Source organism: Myzus persicae, unplaced genomic scaffold, assembly GCF_001856785.1.
Source record: "Myzus persicae strain clone G006 unplaced genomic scaffold, MPER_G0061.0, whole genome shotgun sequence".
Classification (NCBI taxonomy): Eukaryota; Metazoa; Arthropoda; class Insecta; order Hemiptera; family Aphididae; genus Myzus; species Myzus persicae.
Genome location: NW_019103025.1, coordinates 377929 through 402781, shown reverse-complemented (window position 1 = coordinate 402781; position 24853 = coordinate 377929). Strand labels below are relative to the sequence as shown.

At 38.7% G+C, this 24853-nt stretch overlaps 1 protein-coding gene and 1 long non-coding RNA gene across 7 annotated transcripts in view; one reads left to right on the top strand and one right to left on the bottom strand.

Annotated features, from left to right (window-relative positions):
* The window catches only part of LOC111033585 (zinc finger protein squeeze-like), a 158745-nt gene that overhangs the window by 6019 nt on the left and 127873 nt on the right, over window positions 1-24853 (bottom strand). For all 6 annotated transcript variants that reach the window (XM_022314386.1, XM_022314387.1, XM_022314388.1 and 3 more), the window contains exon 6: window positions 6431-6508. In XM_022314386.1, the coding sequence (XP_022170078.1) occupies window positions 6431-6508 (78 nt within the window). The remainder of the gene's footprint in view (window positions 1-6430; window positions 6509-24853) is intronic.
* LOC111033589 lies at window positions 17788-24199 on the top strand. Its single transcript, XR_002604434.1, has 3 exons — window positions 17788-18138; window positions 23137-23191; window positions 23249-24199. It is a non-coding gene; the product is annotated as an uncharacterized LOC111033589 (long non-coding RNA).

Sequence of the window (24853 nt, the reverse complement as noted above, 5' to 3'; positions counted from 1 at the left end):
TAAGCAATGCCACGGCGCAGGGATAGTCGAATAATTGCACTATTATTACATCAGCGATAAATAGACGAAAAACACTCGGATTAAAAACAGGTTTGAAAACGTTGGTACCTATAAACTAGTTGTCAATTTAATAATGTTCGGTAGATACAAGTTTGATTTTTTTTTTTAAATTCAGAACCTACGTAGGTAATAATTAATAATTATAACACTAAAAAAACCATTAATCTCACGAATAACATACATATTAGTCTTTTGTACGTATTTGGTCAATAAATCATCGTTAAGTCATAAAATGTTTTGACACGAGCAACAAAAACCTTTATTTTTAACAATGGTACTTTTGCAACTTAAATGATTGTCGGTCTTAAGCCTGTAAGTTCGAAAGATATGTGTATGTGTATAAAACTGAATATGTATAGTTAAAAAGTATTAAATAAACGTATTTTTTTTAAATTCCTCAGCTGATATCGACTGAACTTTATAAAGTTTTTGAACCAAAATGAAATTCAAACATCAGCTTTTCTAAGCAGAGTGAAATATTGATCTAAAATAAGAGCAGTCAGACAATAGTAACCCACCATGCAACAGTTTCTAGGACATTCGGAAAACCAGTGAACAGATCCAGCGTGCAAACATTTTTATATAAATGTATTTAAAACAATGTAAGACACATTGTATGGATGGTGTGACGGCTGCTTGCTGCAGTGTATAGTTTACCGGTTTATTCAATACGAACGAATTAAAAAACGAAATCGCAATAAAAAATAAAAAGTGTCGTTGAATTTTGTAACGGGTTTGGCGTTCGCTTTTTTTCGTAAATAAATCGCCGCAGGAAATATATTATAAGAGACGAATCATCGCGACTTTCTATCGAAACGATTCAAATGTACCGCCACGCCGCCGCCGATCAACGTCCCACACATCGCTGCAGCATTGCCCTGCGATGTGGAGTAATGATATTATAATATTCTAATATTAGTTTGTTCACTTGCATTTGGTGAGAATATCGAAAGGGAAAACTCGTTTTTAATAAAAAAATATTTTAAACCATCCGACAAAGAAGTCGCCATTGCCGTCGTCTCCATTATTTATACATAAACACACTCCCGTATACTTACTGCGGACCACTTTTCGCATAATATTATTCATGTCGTTTAATCGTAACGCAATGTGTTTGTGATATTTGCGCATTTCGCCATTCGAGGAACAATGAAAAAAATCGCATTTCAAACCAAATTACGTAATTTTTTTCCCGAATCCTAGATCAAAATCGCATGTCGCACACATTTATATACACCTATGTAACGCGTAAAATATCCGCGGTAATGTAAGCCGATTGTGACCAAAATATCACGAACTTTACTGGCAAACATAATAATAGCAATGTACCATAATAATATATAATTAAAGCAAAAACCATCGTACGGTTTTCCGTAAACAACTGTTTTTCGAACACAGCACACCAAATATAACACGCGATAGTCGCGTGGTCGTCGTCGTCGCAATGTAACGGAAACCGTCGAGAACACACAAGTGCGATCAGACGCGGCGCTGAAGACACGGTGAAAAATAAAATTACAAACAACACGTGACGACGCGATCGGACGAGGGCGCTCAATATTCCATCGGAGAATAACAAAAAAATAACATATTATCGATACGTACTTTTACTACACAAATCGTACGCTACGGGATTCAACGAATCGATATTGAAATGACGATCGTCTGCGGCGCGGAAAAACGGCATTAGAATGCGACGACGACGATTTATTGTACTTTACGCGCGCGCATAATAACAGTTCGCCGCCGTCAGATTATCTGCTCAAAGTCTCGCGAACCCGTTAAGACCGAAATTTTAAAAAAGACGCACGTCCGTCCACTCGAGTCGTGTCGTAGTCGTCCCCGTCGCGCGCATACAGGGGGGTTGAAGTGGCGCGGACGGCTGTCTGTACCGAGTTTTCAATATTATTATAGGTACGTATACTGCGCGGCGACGGCGGCGGCGGCGCGCGCAGTGATGTCATGTCCAAGGTCGGTCGCGCGTCGTATAAAATAGGTAGCCGCCGACACGCTCGTCGTCGCCGCCGTCGTCGAACGCGTTTTGCCTCGCCGCCACCGCGGAAAATAGTATGATATTATAGTGTAACGAGTAATGACTAATAAGTATAATAACTAATAATAATAATAATAATATGTTATATACGAGCGCTCACGTTATAATGTTGTAGTTAAAACATTGTCAAAGCGGTAACACGCCCATTTCGAGTGCATGTGTAGTTATGTAACTACTACCTAGACACTGTTTTTTAGTAATCTATTATGGCCGCGCCACAACACAGCTGAAAAGTCGACTCCGATCGCGGCTAAGTAAACCACTATACCACGCGTATGCCAACGACGCGCCACGATATACTCGATGACAACCGATGTAAAAGCAAATGATCCGGAACTGTTGAGTAAACAATTCTTTTCCATGAAAATCAACGTCGGAAATATCGGACAACGTGTAGATAGAGTGACAGATACAGTCTAGACAAGTGCTGTGCGAGTGCGACACTTAAAAAATAAAATAACTAAAAAATACGGCGAAAGAGTACGGATTCGGTGAGTACGAAGCTGCACGTGAAAGTCCCGCGGTCAAAACGTGCCAAACTTTACCACTTATTACCAGGTAAACGGGAAACAAATCGCATGGCGGAGGCGGCAATCGCTCTGTATGGTGAAAAACATAAACGCATAAGCCGCCCTCCTCTCTGCAGGTTAGACTGAGACGAAAAAAACGGAGGGAGGGGACGGCCGTACGAAACGAATTCCGACATTCGGGCGGCTACACAACGCGCTGTATATTATGTACGCACCTGGCGCGAGTCGGTCGCCGCCGCCACAGCCGCGGGCGGCACATACGCAGCTCACACACGCACACACACATGCACAAGATATTAAGCGGCGACAAGCTACCTGTGTGCGCGTGCGTTTGAAATAATTGTTGTTAAAAAATCAAAAAAAAAAAAAATCGCTGGCGTCGTGTCCGGCCTGCTGGCTACCGCTGCACCGGTGGTGGTCTAAACCTCGGGCGACGACGACGACGACGACGACGACGACGACGACGACGACGACGGTTTGAGCCAGATAACGATTTTGTTTACATTTATTATTGTTATTATTATTATTATAATATCTCGTCGGTAGGCATCATACGGTGAATTTCGCTCTTCAACCGGAATATCGTATATTTTACTCTATTTAGGTACTGTTGATTCAATACGTCATTGTACATATTATTTTCGGCGATTCGATTACGGTTAGGTATATACTTATATGTACAGCTATCTATGTAATAATATGTTTATAATATGTGTGCAACACCGATTCGAACTTGATACAATTAAAAGGCCTTATTACACGGCATCACAATAACTGTGCCGCCGAGCTCCGACCATGTAATATTCCAACATCATTTGCGGTACCCATACACGTCCTCCTATATTATTATCATATTATTTACACGAAAGTTGACGTTATAGCAATGTAGCCTATAGGATATAGGAATTATAGGTAGCTGTAATGATCGGGTGCGGCGACCTATTCGACCGCAAAATTCCTCGTGCCGAAACGAGCTCAAAAACACACAGGCGTTTCGTCAAAAAATACAAATAATAACCCTCGCACGGTCACGGCAATAATTATTAATGTCGCGGTGTTTCAGCACGAAACAATAAAAAACCTAACCTCCAGCCCAAGACAAGGGATTATCGAATTTTTTTTTTCCCGGGACGTGCGATGGATGATGGGTGACCGACGTATTGAATTATAAATATAATATTATGCAAATTACAACATTGGAAAAATCGAATTGCACGCGCGCATACCCACTGACCATTATTTTATAATTAAATAATGAAAAAAAAATACGACAGACCGATAATTCCTCCAATTTAGCAGTCACGTGTGTACACGTGCACGGGGTAGCATTGGAAGCAGGTAGATAAAAAAATGGGGGTTCTATGCTTCTATATTATATACCTAAATATGTATACGCGTGGTATATAAAATATATGTGTATTTAGTATATACTATATACACCGTATACATAATAAACATATAAATATACGGATAGGTATACATGCGCGGCAGAACGAAAAGGCTTCAGGTTTTTTTTATATTTCTAATTCAATTAAATTCGACCCGTTCTTGTTTTGAGGGGTTACAAAATGCGAAAAAAAATCAACGGTTCGTAAATAATGCACGATGACAATCGTGCGCGGGCACACCAACACACACCGGTTTGTCCGGCTGCGCTAAAAAAAATAATATAATAATAATTTTTCGTCCCCAAACCACCTAGCGACCATCACCGATTATGTAACACGAAACCACGATTCATAGCGTACATATTTTGGTCGCCCATCGTTAAAATATTTTTTTTTTTTAAAACCGAACTAAACCGGATAGAACTACATGCATCTTTACGAGACACGTCGTAGGTGTCGACCGCAATATCCGATTATTATGTTGTATATAGTGTTTTAGTATTATCATTATTTTTTATTTTCGATATCCTTATAGGTATGTATTATTTCCATCATCGAGCGCACCGTTGCAAAACATCACTCTATATAATGACGCGACTATAATAATAATAATAATATTATACATAAATCCGTTTAGGCATAATATATTATATTATACTGTATCATATTATTATAAATAGGCGAGGCGTGGCGAACACGAGGCGTTCACATTTTTTATTTTGTTTTCAATTGAAATTAAAACATTAATTCTCGTACATAATATAATATTATACTCTTATCTCTTTTTTCTCCCGGGTGCAATTCTCGACGATAACCGGCAGCTACTGCTAATTGAAACGTGTTGCAAACGATATAGGTGTCTGGTGACAGGTAAAAAGACGCTCTTCGGCGGCGAATCGCATAAGAACGGATTTCTCGTTCCGAGGTTTATCTCGAACGTCCGTTGTTGATTTAATTTGTATGCTTTTATTTTCGAAATTAAACGTATTTCATCCCATATACACCTAACATACACTGCGGATGTAACGACGAAAATAGCCGAAACACGTGAAACTCGTTTTCGCGCAACGACCGTGTAATAATAGTAATAGTAAATTTAAATTATGGTCATAAGAATTTCGTCGACGGCTACTATACAAGTACACAACTACTGCGAGGTACAGTGTACAATATATGTAAGTAGGTAGGTTATAGTATTGCTCGGCATGAGACGTCAGGGGAAATTGATTTTTATTCGAAACGTAAGAAAAAAAAAACAATTGGTTCGCGTACTGCATGTAATACTTGTCTGCCTGTTTAAAAGAAAACATATTCCTGCGAGTCGCACTCTCACACGCACAATCTATTCTATTGGTAATTAATTTAATTTACCGATAAAACGCAACAACGGAGGCGTACGCGTGCACCATAATATATATATATATATGTATACACACACACACACACACACACACACACACACAGGTATATAATGTGTGTAAGGCTACAATGATATTATACACATGCGCCAGCTATCATTTACGCACCGCACTAATGACATGCAAGAGTTATATATATTTTTTTCCAACGATAATTATTATTAGAAGTGTTATCACACAGTCGCAGGTGTATAATTTGTTGAGATTTTTAATAGACTTATTAATTCTCAGAGTTTGTTTTCAGCGCGATGGGGGTTATCGCCGCTCGTGTATTTATTAAAAACCATGTACTTAAAAAAATTACCGACGTTTAAAATAAGGAAAAATAAAAACGAACAGTAAGCGAATATCGCAATATTATAATCCAACTAAAACTATTTTCGGCTCTGAACCGACCAACGACTTTGGACGTTCAATAACGCGAAGGCATCGGATATTATAATATTATATAGTAGATTTTTCCGTAGCCATTCGTGAACTGAAATACATAATATTATATTATAATAAAACCGGTCTAATCGTGTTTTATCGCCACATAATACACGTTAGGAAGTAATTACTAATTACGAGTGATGTCTATTATCGTATATAATAATATGTACCCATATATTATAATACTAAATATAATGTATATATACTATATTATAGTATATATATATATATATATTATACTGAAACGTTTCAATGCACCCAAACAAAACTCGTTTATATATTATACGTATAATAGTATACTACATGGTAGTATATTATATTCACAATCGTGTACTATGGTTATTTTTTCCGGTGATTCTTAAAATCGGCGTCGAGGGCGGATACGATCGATATTATATTAAAAAACACACTACACGCTACGATATTATTTTCGAACTATGACTTTTTTAAATCGGAAGACGAAACAACAACGATAATTCATATATATTATATATGACGCCTTAATAGACCATATATATTATATATTACTAATAAACAATCGAAACTTACCTCTGGGTTTCCGTGGTCCACACTCGACCATCCGAGACCGTCTCTACCTTTGTTCACGCCCCGCTTCCTACCGCGACCCTGTAACAACAATACGTGCCATGAGCATAAAATATACCTATATATATACTCGGGGTGATCAGTAGTTCGTGTTACAAAAATGGAAGGGGTATTAAATGACTTATAAATTCCACAACAGTTCTGTAACACGGATTTCCAATCACAGTCCCCCGGTGCACCTTTATATATATTACACAAAACAGAAACCAATTAGCGCAAGTAGGTATAATAAAAATGACGATTTCCGGCGACGGACGGTCCGAGTTTAGGAAAAACGATTTTCCGACGAACTACATGCATTTCCGGAAGATCCGCGTTTCCGTTAGTGTGTATGAACTAAATTAACCCGACTGGTTGTCGTACAAACAAAAATATACTTGTTTTCAAACGCCCCGCTCTAGTTATACGTATCGATTTCCATACACGGCGCACATTAGCAAAACAAATTGTGTATGGTTTTTCTTTCCGTCGCTCTTATATATAATTCATAAGCATCGCGTCTCGCGATTGAATTTTATTACCGATAACTGTTGTTTTCCCTCCGCCACCACAACACCGACCTACACCGGTCGAGCGGAAACACTTGTTTTTATTTCTTACTATAAAAAAAAACCCCGAGAAGAAAGAATCAAAATACGAGTCACCCCTTTTTTTTATATATATACAGTGCCTATACAAACGAAAAAAACTTGACCTACACACGCGCGCGCGTGTAGTAATCGAATTCGCGCGCGCTCGGTGTACGTATTTTGTTTTTTCTCTACGAAACGACCGAGCAGAATATATAATATAATATAAGTATAATGTGCATGACAACAACGACGACTACGACGACGACGACGTTTTAGGAACATTAATTCTTCGTCTATTTATACGGTTTTTTTTGGCCGACGGACGCTAATATTTTGGCATCGGCAACGCGCCGTAGCGTGGCTGTGCGCGTATCCCCAAAAATATAAATATAATATATTACTATATATTACTATATACCTACCAACACAACAACAACAAAAATACGTCGTTTATTTTTTAATGACCCACCTCTCCCCAATATCCACCGTTCAATTAAGTCCGACTAATTTGTCGATATATATAAGCGAGTATATGGGTAGGCACTGTATGTTGCAGTGTGTGCGTGTGTGTTGTATTCCCTGCACGTTCATTACTCCCATCGCGGCGCGAGACCCTCTTTTCGGATTATTGCACAATCGGCGGCGGCGGCGGTTGCGTGCAACACACACGCACACACACATAATGCAAGTAAAAATGGAACCTAACCAAAGGGGGTATGCACAGCACACACACAATCGGGTTTTTTGTGTTTCATTAACCCGCCACCGCCCTCTCTGGCGATCGAGCCAAAGCGCGCGCGCGAGACGCTTGCCACCGAAAAAAAAAGGGTGGAAAAAATAGCCCGGAGGACTGCACTGCTGTGGCCGTCACCCTTTTTTGTCCGTTAGAAAAATCGCCCCCGGAGAGAGGGACCCGTTGCCGAGAAGAGGACGTCGACCGCGAGACGACCGAGGTGTTTGGTCACTCCTCGTCATATCGCAACGGCGTGTGTGCAACCGAGCGAGGGGGAAATGGAAAACTACTGCACCTACTCGCAAGCCTGTACAACGAATTTTAAGGTTAGACTTTTAATGGTTTAATAATAATTGGAAATGTACCTCTATTTATAATAATATAGTTTGTCGTTTGATAACGATTTTAGATTGTTGCAGTCATGCAGGAAAACACAAACCATTGACGAGCCAAGATGAAACCGCCAATGTCAATAATTTCGTTGAAATATATATATATAATATTGCATACGCTTTATTGGGGGGGGGAGGGGGATAACCACAAATTATGCAACAGAGCGCTTATTATATAATTAGTTGTTTAACTCGGTTATATACGTTTCGACAGATGCTGCTGCTGCTGAGGAATAAAAAAGAAAAAGAAAATCGTAAACACAAATATTTATTCAAGTCATCGTTGTATTATAATAATATTGTTATTTTGTTTTCGATAGTTTTCGTTCGTTCGAAGAGAGACGATTGGATTTTTCACACCAATTGCGTATATACTTTCGTCGAGTGCCTATATGCAATTATAACACAATACAGTGCCTAAACTCGGCCGATATAATATACTATGCGTTTATTATGTTGTACGGAGACGCGGCGACGACGGCGGCGATCGTTGATGAACGCGGGACCCCCTTACGACGATAAAACAAATATTTACGGTGGACAAACAAAGTATTAAAAACGAGCGCGCGTGGACGACAGCGACACTTGTCAGGTGTGTCGCACACACGTGCATGCACGCATAGGTAGGCATATAATGCTTGTATGGTAGCATGCAGGTAGGTATGGGTTAGGTTGCGGACAGGAAAACTGTTGACGCGTTTTGTAGACTATATTTGTTTTAGGGGGAAACACGTCGGAGGCTAGGATGTCACGTCACAAGTATATAGGTATGGTATTATGTGCGCGCATCATGTGTACAATAATTATAATATTCGAGCGGAGAACCTGACGAAGCTCGAGCGATGTGATGAGGAGAGACGACGACGAGGAGGCGGCCGTGACTGATTCGTCTTGGCAGCGACGACGTGCGTGTACAATTTAACAGGCTCGAAGAATGCACATTTTACAAGCTAAATCGGCGGCGGCATGAGCATTTCACTGCGCAGGATTTACGGTGTGACCCGTTGAACCCCGTCGGTTATATTACATATGACACATAATAATATTGTGCGTATATATATTATAATATTAATACACACACACCGCAGCAGAAGTCACATATGGTCTGTCTGTTTCTCTCTCTCTCTCTCTCTCTCTCTCTCTCGCCGTGCCCACGTTTCCCCCGCGATCAGTCGACGGAACTAATTTTGAAAATTTGCCACCGTGTTTCCCGTGCGAGCGCGGGACGACGGCGAATTTCCGACTCTCGCGACAAACGATATAGATCCTGCTAGGCGTAATAAATCCCGAGTTTACGAGTGCTGGTTGATGGGGAGTAATATAATATACTCGACATCCGACGATTTCTCCCCCCCCCCCTGCACAGTCGCAAACCACTCCACCCCTCGCGAAGGCGGCTTCTATCTCACGTGGAAGCCGCGTCAGCGGATACGTAATAATATATAAGACCGGAGCGAGCTCAAGTCGTAACAATATAATATAAGTAAATTTCAGTGTGCATTATTATAATATTCATCGGGGCTTTGAGGTCGGAGTATTTTTAGTTTTTTTAAGGATCGAACAGGTACGCCATGCCGTGCTCTGGGGGAAGCCCACGCCGCCCACGATCGGAACCGCATCGATCATCGTCGCCCCGCGCGAGCGAAGTGAACGCTCGTCCATTTGACGTAAAAAGAAAACCGGTTCCCGCAAGCCTTCCGAAAAATAAGTATACACGAATACAATATCATACGCATAATCGAACACATAACGAGTATTAAAATGTGTGTGTGTGTGTGCGCGTATTGATATTGAAGACCTACATAAACGAGTTTTTTATACACTTTATTATACATTCTGTTAATTTCTACCAACAGTTATTGTGGCAGATATGTACCGGTTTTATAGACAGACAATAATAATAAAATAATAACCCGTCGATAAGTCGATAAGTATACACGAGTGACACTGTGCTCAGTGAAGAGTACTTACCTACCAATTATGTATAATATAAATAGGTATACTATCGGTCGTCATACTATCCATTCGTTGTTTCAATAACTATTCATCGGATCGTCTGGTAATGAGCGGTTCAAACTTTGACCAAAGATATTTCATAATAATATTAAATCGTAATAGCTGGTACCCATCTAACCTATATATGACGAGTATGTAGTATATAATACATATACAGTTAAATAATTGTGGAGTATATTATACGATCATCGAATCGGTTTACATCGTGAAGTATATCTGCATTTACTAAACGGTCCGGATTAAGTTTCGACAAACGTCTTACACATTTATGCAGCTATAGGTAAGTTATATTATTTTTCCCACACACATATACGTGTGTCACCACTCGTCTTTTAACTAGGTACCTATATAATAATAATAATAATAATAATAACATATTGAGCCCAGACGCCCAGTAGAACTAAAAAGTTTCTGCCGACAACGGCGGCGGCTGTTATGATAATATTATATTATGGACGAACGACTGTCGCCGCTTTATGTATATTATCGTACGAGGTATGTATTGAGGTGTCGCCCGGCAGATGTATATAATATATTATTATACTTCCCAGTTACCATTCATTTGGCGCGAGCGCGCGTGCGTTGGTCTCTCTAATAACTTTTAGGTGGGCGACTATAGCCTAATTTGCATATACGTATACACACACACACACATATTATTCTATACGTAAGTACGTATATACGTACACAGACACACTCAAACAAGCACACACCCGCACACACACACGCGCATATAACATAGCGGGCCTCTTGTGTTGCGTGCAACAGTTTTAACATGTTTCAAAACATTTATGCGCGGCCACGAGACCGTGTGCACTGTCATTGTTAGCCCATATGGTTGGTATATATATTTTATTTTATTTTTTTATATTTTGTGCGTGAGAGGAGTCTGTTTTTTATGGTCGTATATTACGAACACGTATAATTATCGTTTTCCCTCTCCCAATATCGCCGCCACCATCACTCGTTCCGACCATCCTTTTTGTCTTCGTTCGTCGTGAATTTATTACCGCACACCGGCAGCGGCGGTGGCGGTAGTGGCGCCAAATGATAAAACAACGACCATAATAATGTTAAAGTATATTTTTTACTCTTTTCTAGACTACTGGATATTATAATAATAATAATAATTATTATTATTATTATTATTACCCTTTAACAACGTCTCGTCTGCACACCGCCGAGCCACAGGTACCGGTGGCAATTATACTGTGGGCATGTATAGTGCCGAAACCGCGGTTTTAGGATTGCAAACGATCATAATATTGTTCTAATAAGTAAAAATGAAAACGTTCCGAAGATATATTTTTAAGGACGCTGCGGCGTAAAAAACGAGGATTACGACGTGGCGGCGGGAACGCAATAGTTTAACACCCGCACGGCCGCACGTGGTCGCTTTACAAGGTTACGACGAATGACAATACTCTATTTCCTGAAACCTATTAAATTTGAAATCGGCTAACGAGACAACAACGACGACGACGACGAAAAAAAGAACCGACTGCGAGATGAAATATTTATCTTGCCTCCTCCTCCTCCTCCCCTCCTATATCATATCCTATTGCGCGTACACAATTACACTGTCTTTATTATAATATCGTTCGCAAAAGTAGTCCGAGTCGTAACCACCACGGACGGACGGGGTATGGAATAGATTATAATGTTATATTTTTAATTGCTAGTTTCATAACGATAACAATATAATATTTTAATAATGGTAATAATAATAATAATAATAATAATAATAATAATAATAATAACAGACATTGTCGTGAAATGTATTTTATATCACTCTATATCGCTAAAGTCGGTGGCGACTTTTGGACTTGAAGAGCAAATTATAATGCTATGATATTATTATAATATTATGATATTAGATAGGAAATTAATAACCGTGCGCGCGAGCGCGGCGCGTGATAAGACCGCCGACGGCGGCGGATTTCGTACGAATTTTATCTCTTTCCGCACGTCGCCGATGATAACGACGTCTACTGCAACGAACGGGCTCGCTTTTTTTTTCTATGCAGCGGCCAAACGAAAGTGTGCAGAGCTCGAATTTCAGCGCAACACTTGTCGTATCGTTAATCCCAAAATTTTGTAGTGCCATTCCGTGTTCCTGACGATTCCGGTCCTACACACACTACTCAGGCCAGCACACGTTTCAAGGCTAATGAACTCTTCATTAGTGTGTGTGTGTGTGTGTGTCGCGCGTGTGCATACTCGCTATAGTTACACATTATGATATTATTTTTTATACGCGCTGCTGTCGTTTTCGTCCACGATGAAACGCGCAGCAAACACACACACGCACACTCGAGGGCGACGATGTACGGTATAAAACAGATTTTTTTTTTTTAAAAAAACCGAGATAATATTTTGTCACCTCATATACCGTGGTGTTGGGTACTATCTCGAGTGCGCGTATTTATTAATAATATGGAAGAGATTATAACTCAATATTACACGAAACGTTTTTGGGCGTTGCGCGTTTGGAAGTACACAGCGCGCGCTCGGAGTGCAACGTTATTATGCCGCGCGTAAATGTTACAAAAATGATATGTAATAATAATAATGGAACGATGTTATAATTACTATTCTATAATAATATACATGTATTAATTATTGCTACCATACTACTTAAAGTATCATTATTTCACCGGGCCGGCCGCCGGTGATAACGACGGCTGCGATGACGTTATTATTATCTGTCCGTGGCGGACACCCCGCTGCACGCCGACGACGACGGTTCGACTTGGCAACGCTGCCGCCGCCGCGATTTATATACTTACTTACGCTCAGTGTTCCGACACACCACACACACACACACACACACAAACGAACACATTATCCTGCGGGTGCTTTATATTTTTTTTACCGCATAATATCAAACACGTTTCGTAAAACGTCAATATTGATTTTTTTTTTTTCGTGAGCGCGTGTGACAGTTGTTAAAACGTTACCTACCTACCTACTATACAAAAGAAGGATGAGTACGGCGTTATTTAGTTGGCACATATTATCATGCATACACTATGGTTAGTGGAAGAGCATTCGAACGTGCGGTTCATCGTGTTTCTAGAACATGTAACAGCGAAAACAGCTTCGGTGTGCAGCAGTGATAAGTGGCTTATGCTGAATTAAGTTTTATCCCTATAGGTATGTAATGACATTTCATAATATGTGCGCGAGTGTTACAGTCGAGTGCAATGTAGGTCGTTAGGTAGTCACAAACAAAAATATAATACGTTTTTTGCAGTTGTCGCACAAAATAAATGCTTATGGTTGATGGTCTTCGTCGTGGTCATTCAGACTACAGACACTCGTGGGGGAGATGGCTTTCTTTTAATAAGCCTGCAATAGACAACAAATAACGTGTGCGCTGTGCACCATTAGAACGGTTAACCGATAGCCAGAATTTCGGACTAGAAATCTTTGTACACACAAGAACATACTAGAAAGAGTCATAGGCGCATCACCATACAGTCATTGTGGGACGCATTATGTTTGTGAGTTTCTATAATGTAAGGAATCTGGAGAAGTTGAGAGTTTTGGACGTTGGACGACCGATTCCGGGGAACGGGACTAACTACCTGCAGCAAATACGTCTTAAAAATTATATAGAAAATAAAAAATAATAGGGTTCCTATACAAACACCCGCACACGGCATAATAATACATTAATACTCTCTACACAATGATAACGGTCGTCGTTGTCGTGATGTGTATTGGATTTTTCGTAAACCGGCGGACAACAAGAGGGAAAACTCTCGGACGATTCGACCAAAGAAATGTACAAAAAAATAATAATAATAATAATAAGAAAGAAAAAAGCAAGTATAATTGATTATCTGACATGTTCTGGTCGCATTAGTAACCGTGCCGTGATCTCCGGATTATTCAGGTACGCATATACATACGCATATAGGTTGGTTTTTTTTTTAATGTACCTATAACACAAGACTCAATAGGCTATTCAGCCGCGGACGAAAGTAATAGAAAGTGCCGGCGATCAGGGAGCCGTGGCGATAATATTATAATCGTTTAAAATATAAGCCACAATTGCATGTACTTAGGCGTTAAGTGACGTTCGGTCAAGCCGGGGGGGAAAATCGTTTTTTTAAAAAAATCCCAAAAACAGCCGTGGGGGTGGTGTCCGATGCAGATTAGATTAGTTAGGCTATCCCAGCCGTCAGATACAGTTGAGGGTGACCGACTCTCGAGGGTTTCGGTTTTATCAGGCGATTTTTTTTCATAATTTATTATAATTAATTATTCATCATCGTGTGATCGTTACCTTGTACATGGTCTGTTCGTCGGCAGAGGCCGCGGCCGCAACGGCCTGTGGTCCGTTCTGCACGCTGGCCGGCGAGAACCCATAACAGTTCTTGTTGAGTTCGTGCAGGTTCGGATAGTCGGTCCCTAAACAGTTCTCCATAGCGAAATCGTACTTCATGCCGACGGCGTACGGATTACAGCACCGATTGCTAAGCGCGGCGGCGCCGGCGTTACGCGCACACGGTCGTGTTCACATAAAATTCAAATGACCGGCGGCGCGAGGGATGATCGTGGTCGTATGCGGGTGCGGTTTTTGGGCTTACAATAATTTCTCGGCGAAAAAACGCACAGCCCAAAAGCATGTATTCACCGGGCCCACGAGTGACGGGCTGCAATGAAAACTGTACCAATTTAATATCGACAATATTATAGCCGGTGGTGAGTTTAAAAAATAAACGCGGGACGGACGCACACGCACACAACACGGGTACCGTTCGGAGGTTATTATAACTACAACCACGGTCTGAGCGGATAAAAAAATTCACGTAATAATTATTATTAAATGTAAAAAAAAAAAAAACCAATAAATAAATAATATTATTGATATTTAACACACACTGTACGCGGAGACGACGACGACACGACAATTACTTTGCGGTGTGTGTGTGTATATTATGTGTGGAGCTCGCACGCAGACACCGGTCCGTACGTGAGCGGTTCGTTTCGGCGAGTGTGCGGTTTGGGCGGCCGACGACGAAGAGAACTCTCCGTCGGTCCCCCACCGCCGCCGACGACCAAACTCGCCCCGCCACCGCGCCGCCGCGACAGTCGAACGGCGCACGCGGTGGAGGGTCCCCGCGACGCCCGCCCGACCGTCCCGCCGTGTCTACACGAGCTCGGGTAAAAAATATATATGAAAAAAAAAAGAATAAAAAAACCGGCGGCGATGATGGTAGGGTGTCACAATGAGCAGCGAGCCGGACCCCCCGCCACCGCCTCGCCGTCGTCCGCCGCGACGCCGCCGCCCGTAGTTTGGGATCCATTAAAAAAATCCCGTACAAGAGGTGGTGGGGGTAACGGCGACTGGCGAGCGGCTAGTAGTGGTGGTGGCGGCGGCGGCGGCGGCGGCGGTGGAGGGCCTCGTGGTGGCGGTGGCAGTGGTGCCGGCGATGGCGGAGGAAGTGGTGGAGGAACGGGCGGAGGAGGGCCGGTGGGCTTTTTATTTTTTCGTCCGCGCGCGTTGTTAAAAAATAGAACTGCCGGCCGGCCGGCCAGCCAGCCGCGTACGTACGTGGTGTGCGTGTGTGTGCACCGGCAACTCAGGCGGCGGCGGCGGCAGCTGAAACGATCGGTAAAAGAAGGAAAAAAAATATACTCTACACGCACACCACAACTCACACTCACATTATATTATTACTATTATACGCGCGCCCGTGTAAGCATGTGTGAGTGTGTGTGTCCGTGTGCGTGTGTGTTTATTTGCCAACATAAATTCATTCATAACTTTTTTTTCTACCGATACATTACTATTATATACTATACGACGACTCGCTTAACGTAGTGTGTATAAGCGCGATCGCTAAGTCTTTTTTTTCGCTGTCGGCTTTTTTTTCCCCCGCCCTACTCGTCCGCGGCGTTTCTTCCGACTTAATATTATTATTATTATTATTGTTATTGTTGTTATTATTATTGTTATTATTATTATTATTACTATCATTATTATAATAATAACAATCTACCGCGAACAGGTCGTGCCCGCGATGACACCCGACCGCTGACCCAACACAGTAATATACTATAATACGTCGTCGTCTTCATCGGCACGACTCTCTAATATAACACGTTATCGTTGTTTTTCGTTTACGCGCAACTTCAATATTATTGTACGATGTTTTCGAATTGCATAATAATATTATTGTCAAATTATATTGTGCAGCGAGCGACCGAGTCCAGGGAGTCCCCTGCGCCACCGGTCATCGGGTGGTTGGGTGTGAACGGTAAACTCGCGCATTAGTCGTCGTCGTCGCCGACTTGAAGCCATTTTTACTTGTGTAAACAATAATAAAATCACGTTATACCACAACACCGTATAGTAATGCGTTTGCTCTCGACGTAACTCGCAATAAAAAATAATAATATATCACATAATAATTGTTATAATGTCGAAAAAATACCGACGAAACAGCACGGATAACATTGTTGTTATCGCGCCGTGGCCGCGGTTATTTATCGTGGAAAAACTTCCGAGCGTTATTATATTTGAATAATTCCTATATAATATTTGAAATAAATAACGTGCCGCTTTGCGTACTCGAGACGAGTTTTTCGACAATTTTGTCCAAACGGACGTGCGTCGATAACGTCGTAGTCGTGGCGCTGCACGAGAACTAGAACAATGCACTTGTCTCTTATATTTTATAGTATTATAATTTATTTATAATACGTACGGAAATGGACGAAGAACGTGGACGAGTTCCACGAAACGTACAATATAATATCTGCACGCCAAATATATTATAATAATAATATTATACGTTCGTATTGTCGTCGTTGGCCAATTCTGATTAAATTTGAATTAATCGACAGTTTTATTATTGTTTTTACTATTATAATATTCTTCCGCACCGGACACTGTTGTGAACTGCAGCAGTATAATAATTCCCATTGGTGCGAGGACAGTCGTGAAGGAAATCGGGATATTGAACTGTATTATAGTGTGTGTTTGTATAATTAAAAGTATTAAAATGATGGAGTATCTAATTATCTATTTAAACCTATTAAAAGCGCTGCTATATGGGAGGGGGGGAATTGATTGATTAAAAAGTAATTATATATAATACCTATAGGTAATATTTAACTCTAATGTTAATGGCTTTATTCAATAGTACCTATACTCATCAATCTATGGCATAATATGATGTGCCTGTGCATAGTAGTTTCTTATTTATAATGGAAATAATTTAACATCTTCTCCAATTAATTTAATCAAAATTACCACTCCGTTTGACTTTGTCGTTATATCGAGTTACACTGTACCAGGCTACCTAGTAGCTATATAATTTCAATTAGATGATTATATTATATCGATATAGATTTTCGAATAGGTACTCAATCGCCGTATTCATTAAACGTTAATATATAGGTGTAGACCACTTCAATCACAAAAAAATAAAATACGATTCCTAATCTAAAACGAGTATAATAATTTTAATAAACGTATAATATAATAAAATAATTACAGTAAAATGAATAATTAATTAATTCGTGCGCAATCGAAATGTCAATTCAGTGCCATCATAATACATACATATATTATATATATATACTATTAAGTAGGTAGGTATCTCAAATATATTAAATGTGCACGGGATATTATAAATGGAAATCGTGAATTATTTCAGGTCAGGCATTGCAGTAGACCGATGATAAGTAAATCAAAAAAGGTTCGTTTGATTTACATAAAAGTATGAACCATAACATAACGATAATGTTAACATGTGCGGTCGTCGTGCGGCTCCTAAACTGCTGTTTATACCATCTTGGCATCGTAAAAGCTAAAATTCAATGTCGATTGTCGATGTGCATTTTGGTAAATTGAAGTCATATAAATGGCCGGATAGTCGAATAAAAGTATGTAAAATCATACACCACTTAGCTTACGAGGTAAGATATGTGTTATATTATTAATATATTTTTAAATGTAAATTTTCTATCATATTACACTAGTAGGCCGTAAGAATATAGTATGCGCCATGGTTTACCTATATTATTATTTTGCTATATAAGTGCAGTATATGAGTCACACTGCATTACACGCTGCAACGCTGCAGCGTTTGTATAATTAATTAAACACTTTTTAAATAATTATAATAATATATAGCCGTTTTTGCTACGCTATAATGAACAGAAAACGTGTTTCATAAGTAAACAATCGCGAGTACCCACTCATTACGTACCTATATTATTATTATTTATTCAACTGCCGCATTACAGTGATTTCAAATAGATACCTAACTATATATTCAAATAGAATCATTGAATCCTTGACCTTTCCTCTACTCGATCGCCATTTGGAAAAGTTCTATGTAATGTAGGTTATGTAGTAATTTTAGTTGTCATTATTATTATTATTATTATTACATGCTATGGGTCTGACGACTAACTGTCTAATAACATTTTTCCGAAATCCGAGAGTGTTCACTAAAAGTCTAACGCCTACTGTAAAATAAAAATATGTATAGACAAAATGAGCTCTGCAGAACGATTACCGTTCAATGATTTATCATTATCGCACTTCTTTTTACATTTGGGCAGAAAACTCGTAAATAAATCATATAAGAAAGCCTTAGGAGTCGCCCTGAAATCTGAAACACCAGAACTAAGTTATGTATAATATATATATATATGTCGTATATATTATTAGCCTTGATATGCCCAAGGACATTTCCGCTTCAGGATTCCATAAAATATACAATAATATAACAAATAATGTATATAATGTCTATTATGTATGAACTCTATAATGGTAACAAAACCGAAAAAAATCACTAGATATTTCTCTATAGATCGCGTATTGGTCATGGTCTTTATTCTTTTATGAACGCGGCTTGTGTGGGTTCATATAGGTACTACGTGTTATATATTTATTATAAATTAACGATTATGTAACATTGTAACGTATAAAAAACTTTTTTATTTATTTTTATTGCGATTTAAGGGATGTTTTGGCTTATTAGTCGCTTTGTCTAGGAAAACGATAACGTTAAACCAGCGGGCGTTCATTATTCGATTATATTAAACGTGTAAGAAAAAAAAATACAGTTCAAATTGTAACATACAAGGAGTAGTGTATAATAATAAGGGAGCGATTCGGAAAAAAAATCGTAAGCGAATTACGACAAGTTAGAGTAAACACACTTTGTTGATCGTTTAATAAAAAAATACGAGGGTCGTTATATAGGTATATCGCGTATATATATATAAACATTATTATGTGGAGTTGGCTATTATTTCTATATCACCTCTATAGAATATATATATATATATAGACAAAAGTGTAGGGTTCGATTGTTTTACGACACAAACTCACGGAAACAAAAAGTAAAAAAAAAATCACATGATATAGTTTGACGAAAGAACAATAATAATAAACCAACAGCTTTAATCTCGATGCAGACCTAACCACGGGAGGATGTACCTAATGTTTTCATAAACGTGTTAGGTATAATAATATTATTATAACATGATTAATATAATTCTGCAGACCATAATATAATATTGTTATAATATAATAAACGATCAATACCACGTGAGTTTTAACGAACAACGGTCGTCGTCGTCGTCGTCATATTGCTGTCAGCTCGGACTTTTTATTATAACTATATACCTACCTACAATTGCAGCAGTATGTATGTATATAATAATTGCCCGCATGCTTGCCCAGTCACCCCTCTTGTGAAAAGCGTTTTTTTTCTCTCGCCGTGGGGAGCAAAAGAATCGAATGATTTGCATAATAAGCGCACAAGAGCGCGGCGAACACAGTAGTGCCAAATTAAATCTGGAACGCTCGGCAAGCATTAAAATAAATAAATAATAACACTGCAAATTAAAAAACATTACTGCCTACTTATATATACGTGCGATGCCTTACAGTAAAATAATTTACGCTCAAATCGCGTTTTTCGCGGCACAGTAAGCGATTTTGCGTGTTTACAGTCGTAGGTACGAGTTGGTTACATCACACACACAACGCCATCAGGAGCAGCGCGCAACGGACTTATAATATAGTCTCCCCCGAGAAAAAAACCAAACTCAAATAGTAATATAATAATATAACCGCGGTTACCTTAACCACGACAGTGGTATGAATATAATATATTACTATTATTATTTTTGCGTTTGTATAGATAGGTAGTTGAATGTTGATCGAATTGGAAATTCACGAGTGACACGACCGGTACTACACGCGGCATGGGCGGCGGACTGCAACGCCACCGTTGGTCTTTTATTTTTTTATACATCATTATAATTTATCGACGTCACCGCCGCCGCCGCCGCCGCCGAGTTGGAGCATTACGGTGTTGTTTTTTTAGTTTTTTTTCACTCAGAACGGCATGTTTTTAATATGATTGTATATACGTAGGTGAGCAGTAGTCGCAAACGTCTTTTCGCCCGAAAACAAATATAAACTGCAGCGAGAAATGTGCTATGTATACGTAACAACTCCGGAAAAAAAACGATCTTAAAGACTTGCACTCAGTCAACAGGAGGTATATATAATTAACAAACTTAAAAAAAGACGGAATATTAATGACAAAACTCAACTCCCGCAGGAATATACGCGCCGGATATATTTTTTCGAGTTTTAGGAAGACGATATTATTATTATACCTATACTCTGCAAATGATCGTCGTACATTTTCAAAAAAAATAAAACGACTATGAAAAACCGATTTTATTTTTGAACTACAGTTTTCGTATATATGGTCATATTCGTAGCTTACGTACATAGCGTATAATATGCTATATGTATACGTTGTGATTTGTGATCTGTCACTAGAACAATAAAATATATTATATTTATGACTTGTAAATAATAATAATATCAAGACGTCTTTCGTCACGCGTTCCGAGAAGTGAACGCCATCCCTAAAATAATATAATCGACAGTTTCCGAAAAAACATCTTTTCGTGACTTTCGGTTGAATTTTAAAACGAATGAACGGTGAAGATACATTCGTATTTGTACCTATTTCCGAGTAAAAACTCCTAGGGAGACTGCAAAGACACTGTAAAAACGGACATTAATAATATCCAATAGGTACCCATATCATTATTGGAGGTAGTTCTTACATGTGTTTCAAATAATATCAACGCAAGTACTGACGAGACACATTATAATAATATGATGTAGGTAGATGTAATATAGTTTACCGATAAACTGTGTGTATAAAAAAATGTAATTATTTACAAAGTATAATTTTTTTATGTTATTATTATAATTCAAGTACCAGTTTTTGCTTGTATATATTATATATCCGTAACAGCGTACATATTGGGTTAGGTTAGGGATACAGATCCATTAGATTGTTTAATGTATGCCATCATATAATTCATAAGGTCGTGTAACACAAACAATATTATACCTATATAATATAATATATATAGTGATAAATATTGTAATAAGACCGAAGACAAAACGGATACACATCGAGTATCATTGAGTATATAATAATAAACTCAAAGATATTATGTGCATGTACCTAAATGCAAAACAAACTGCTTACCCTGAAACCTGCAAAGCGAAATGTTTCAGTGTTTTATTTTATCAGATTGTAATAGTGTGATAAAGTCATAAAACATCTGAATATCATATTATATACGCAATACACACGAAAGTATAATAATATATTACGCTGACATATTGTTTACGGAGATGACACACATACACGCAGACATACGCACACACACGCGCACACACAGGAGTCTTTCTTATATTTGTCTTATTTTTGCGTTATTACATTAGAATATATTTTATACAACTGCACTCGGCATGTACACTTGGCGTTTAAAATAAAAAAAATTCTTTAAAAAAAAAAAAATTAATATCTATATCGTTTTAATTGACGTACGCGCAGTGTGCGCACATGAAAAAAACACCACCACACACACCATATAGCGATTAATGTAATAATATTATTGTAACTATTATGTTTGTATAGGTCGTAAATCGCGTTGCGCTGCACTGGTCGCTATAATATACATCACCAGCACGCGGTCGGACGGTCGGTCGGTCGGTGTAATTACGTTAATATGGAATATCACAAACCAGTATAATAGTATAATATGTTATAATACGTAATATGTTTCATGTGTACATTGGAGAAAAAAAGGCGATTTTTTTTTTTTACAATTTTTTTACCTACAGCTTAAATATGATGTGTATATTGTTCAGTGGGCGTCAAATCGCGCGCGTCCGCAAAGTGGGGTGTAAGTCGCGTGTCTGTTGTATAAAAAAAAAAAACAGAGAAATAAAAAAGTCGAGTAAACGATTTAATAGTTTGTTCCTCCGTAAAAATATATATACAAAAAAAAAAAAACACAAGGAAAAAAATACATATTTTTTTCCACCAACGACGAAAAAAAAATGTTCCCAAAGTACCTCTACTCGTCCTGCACACCGTTCGAGGGGTAATTTAATGAATGACACATTTTTTCCGTCGCTCGTGTTGTTGTGGCGCGCGCGTATATACGGCGACCAGTGTTGTTTTTATTCCTTTTATTATTTTTTGTCTTTGCTTTTTTTTTTCCCCCCCGTTCGTTCGTCCGTCGTGTTGTCTTCCCGGCCCCACCTTCGACGCCACCGTCGTCGTCGTCGTTGGTAAAAAAAAAAATTTATATCGTAAACCCATTGAGTTTAATTCGCGTGCCCGCGAGTAGGGCAATACATTTACCGATTGATATATTACGTTATTGTTATTACTATATATATGTATACAAGCAGAGGTTTGGTATATATACATTATTATTCTATTGGAATCAATGGCTAAAGGGGTCGCGTGGCCGGATCGATGATCTATATTTTTTAATGATTGTTTGTATATATATATACGCCGTACACACTCGTCGATTATTGTTATCGTGATTTTTTTTTTATTTCAGTATTGAATGAAATCATTTACAATGGCTGCCGAACCGACAATTATTACTATTCAAGGTGGGATATTTATACATTGTACATATTATACCTTTATAGATTCTTTTTTTTTTGCAGTAGCACCATAGTTAAACGTAAAGTACATTGCAGGGGAATGTCAAAGTGTCAAGAGTAAAAAAATCTATCAATGAACACCGTTCACGGTAGAAATCTGAAGTTTACAATACATTTGCGGTAACAAGAAAACTACCATCGAATTCATTTTTCTCGAATTCACAACATTATAATAAAATGTTGAATTCCTAATATTGGTGCATAAAATGATTCAGTTTTTAAAAATGAAGTACTTTGCATATTTACAGCGATCGTTATTATAAAGATGTGTTGTCTCCGTCCAGTAACGCATAATGCATGTCAAAATGTACGTTCAACAGTTCAAGTGTTGTGTGGTTAGCTTTAATAGAAGTTAGTGAATATTATTTACTTATTAACTGAAAACTTATAAGTTAGAACATTGTCAAGCTAACAACACACAATTGAAACTGTTGAAGGACAATTTTGGTAAGTTATGTGTGTACCTAAGGTATATAAGACGGAGACAACACACGTGGGTACGAAGTGCTCTTAAGGATAAATATTGTGGCAGATAATATTATCGTATAAATGTATAATACTATTATTTTGATCGAAAAAATTCTCGCCATACATCCATTCCTTATATTATACCTACGAGTTACGACCTATACCAACTGCAGTTTCGAAGACAATTTTTAAAGTCAGTTTTTGTTATAGAACAAATAAAAAGATACAAATATTATATTTCTATTAAGCCGACGAGTGTGTCCAATATTAACAATGACTGTCATGAAAACCTCGGGGGACAGTGGGCATGTAAGATGTATAGGTATTGCGTGCGTTGACCATCGAAGAATAGCCCCGTCGAGCATAATAGGCACTGCTGCAGGTATTTCTGTTCACGAACATAATGTATAATGTGTGTACATATGTGTGTTTATACGAAGGGTAGGTATTATAGTTCATTATATTGGTGTAGGTATTATATTATTATCATACTCTTTTTTTTTTTTAAACACCTCGGCGGCTGCAGTGGCAGTACGGCAACGCGGCGACCGGAACGTGTTTCACACATTTATATATTTATATACACGTATATAGCCACGAGGTAGTTTTTTCCGTCTGTATTTTGGCGTAAAAAAAGAACGAGCCGCTTGCGTTTTTGTGTATATATCTACTGACGAATTTTTAGCCCTCGCGAACGACGACGAAGGGTGGAAACCAGATGGTTGGTCGCGAGGCAAGAGACCTGAGGAGGCTGCTGCACCCTCTCGAAGACGAGAATTACTACGCAGAGATGGTAAAAAAGAAGTTGCGGGGGTTGAGAAAAAAAGAAATATAATATATAATATATAGGTATATACACAAGCCGTTCATTTGCATTCCCCCATTTCTTTCTCTTTTTTTTTCGCTAAAAATAAGACTCCGGCAATGGCCGTGCAGTGCACGGAACACTCGGGAAACAAATGGCTACCGCGTGAAAATTAATGTTCATAAAAAATAACGAACACCCTCGAGTAAATTAGACTCTAGAAACTCGCGTTCAGATACGATGCACTTGATGGAACGATGCATTATTCGAACATGAACAGTTTTTTTTTTTATTTTAGTTTTATATACCATAAACGCGTGTCACTATAGACCACT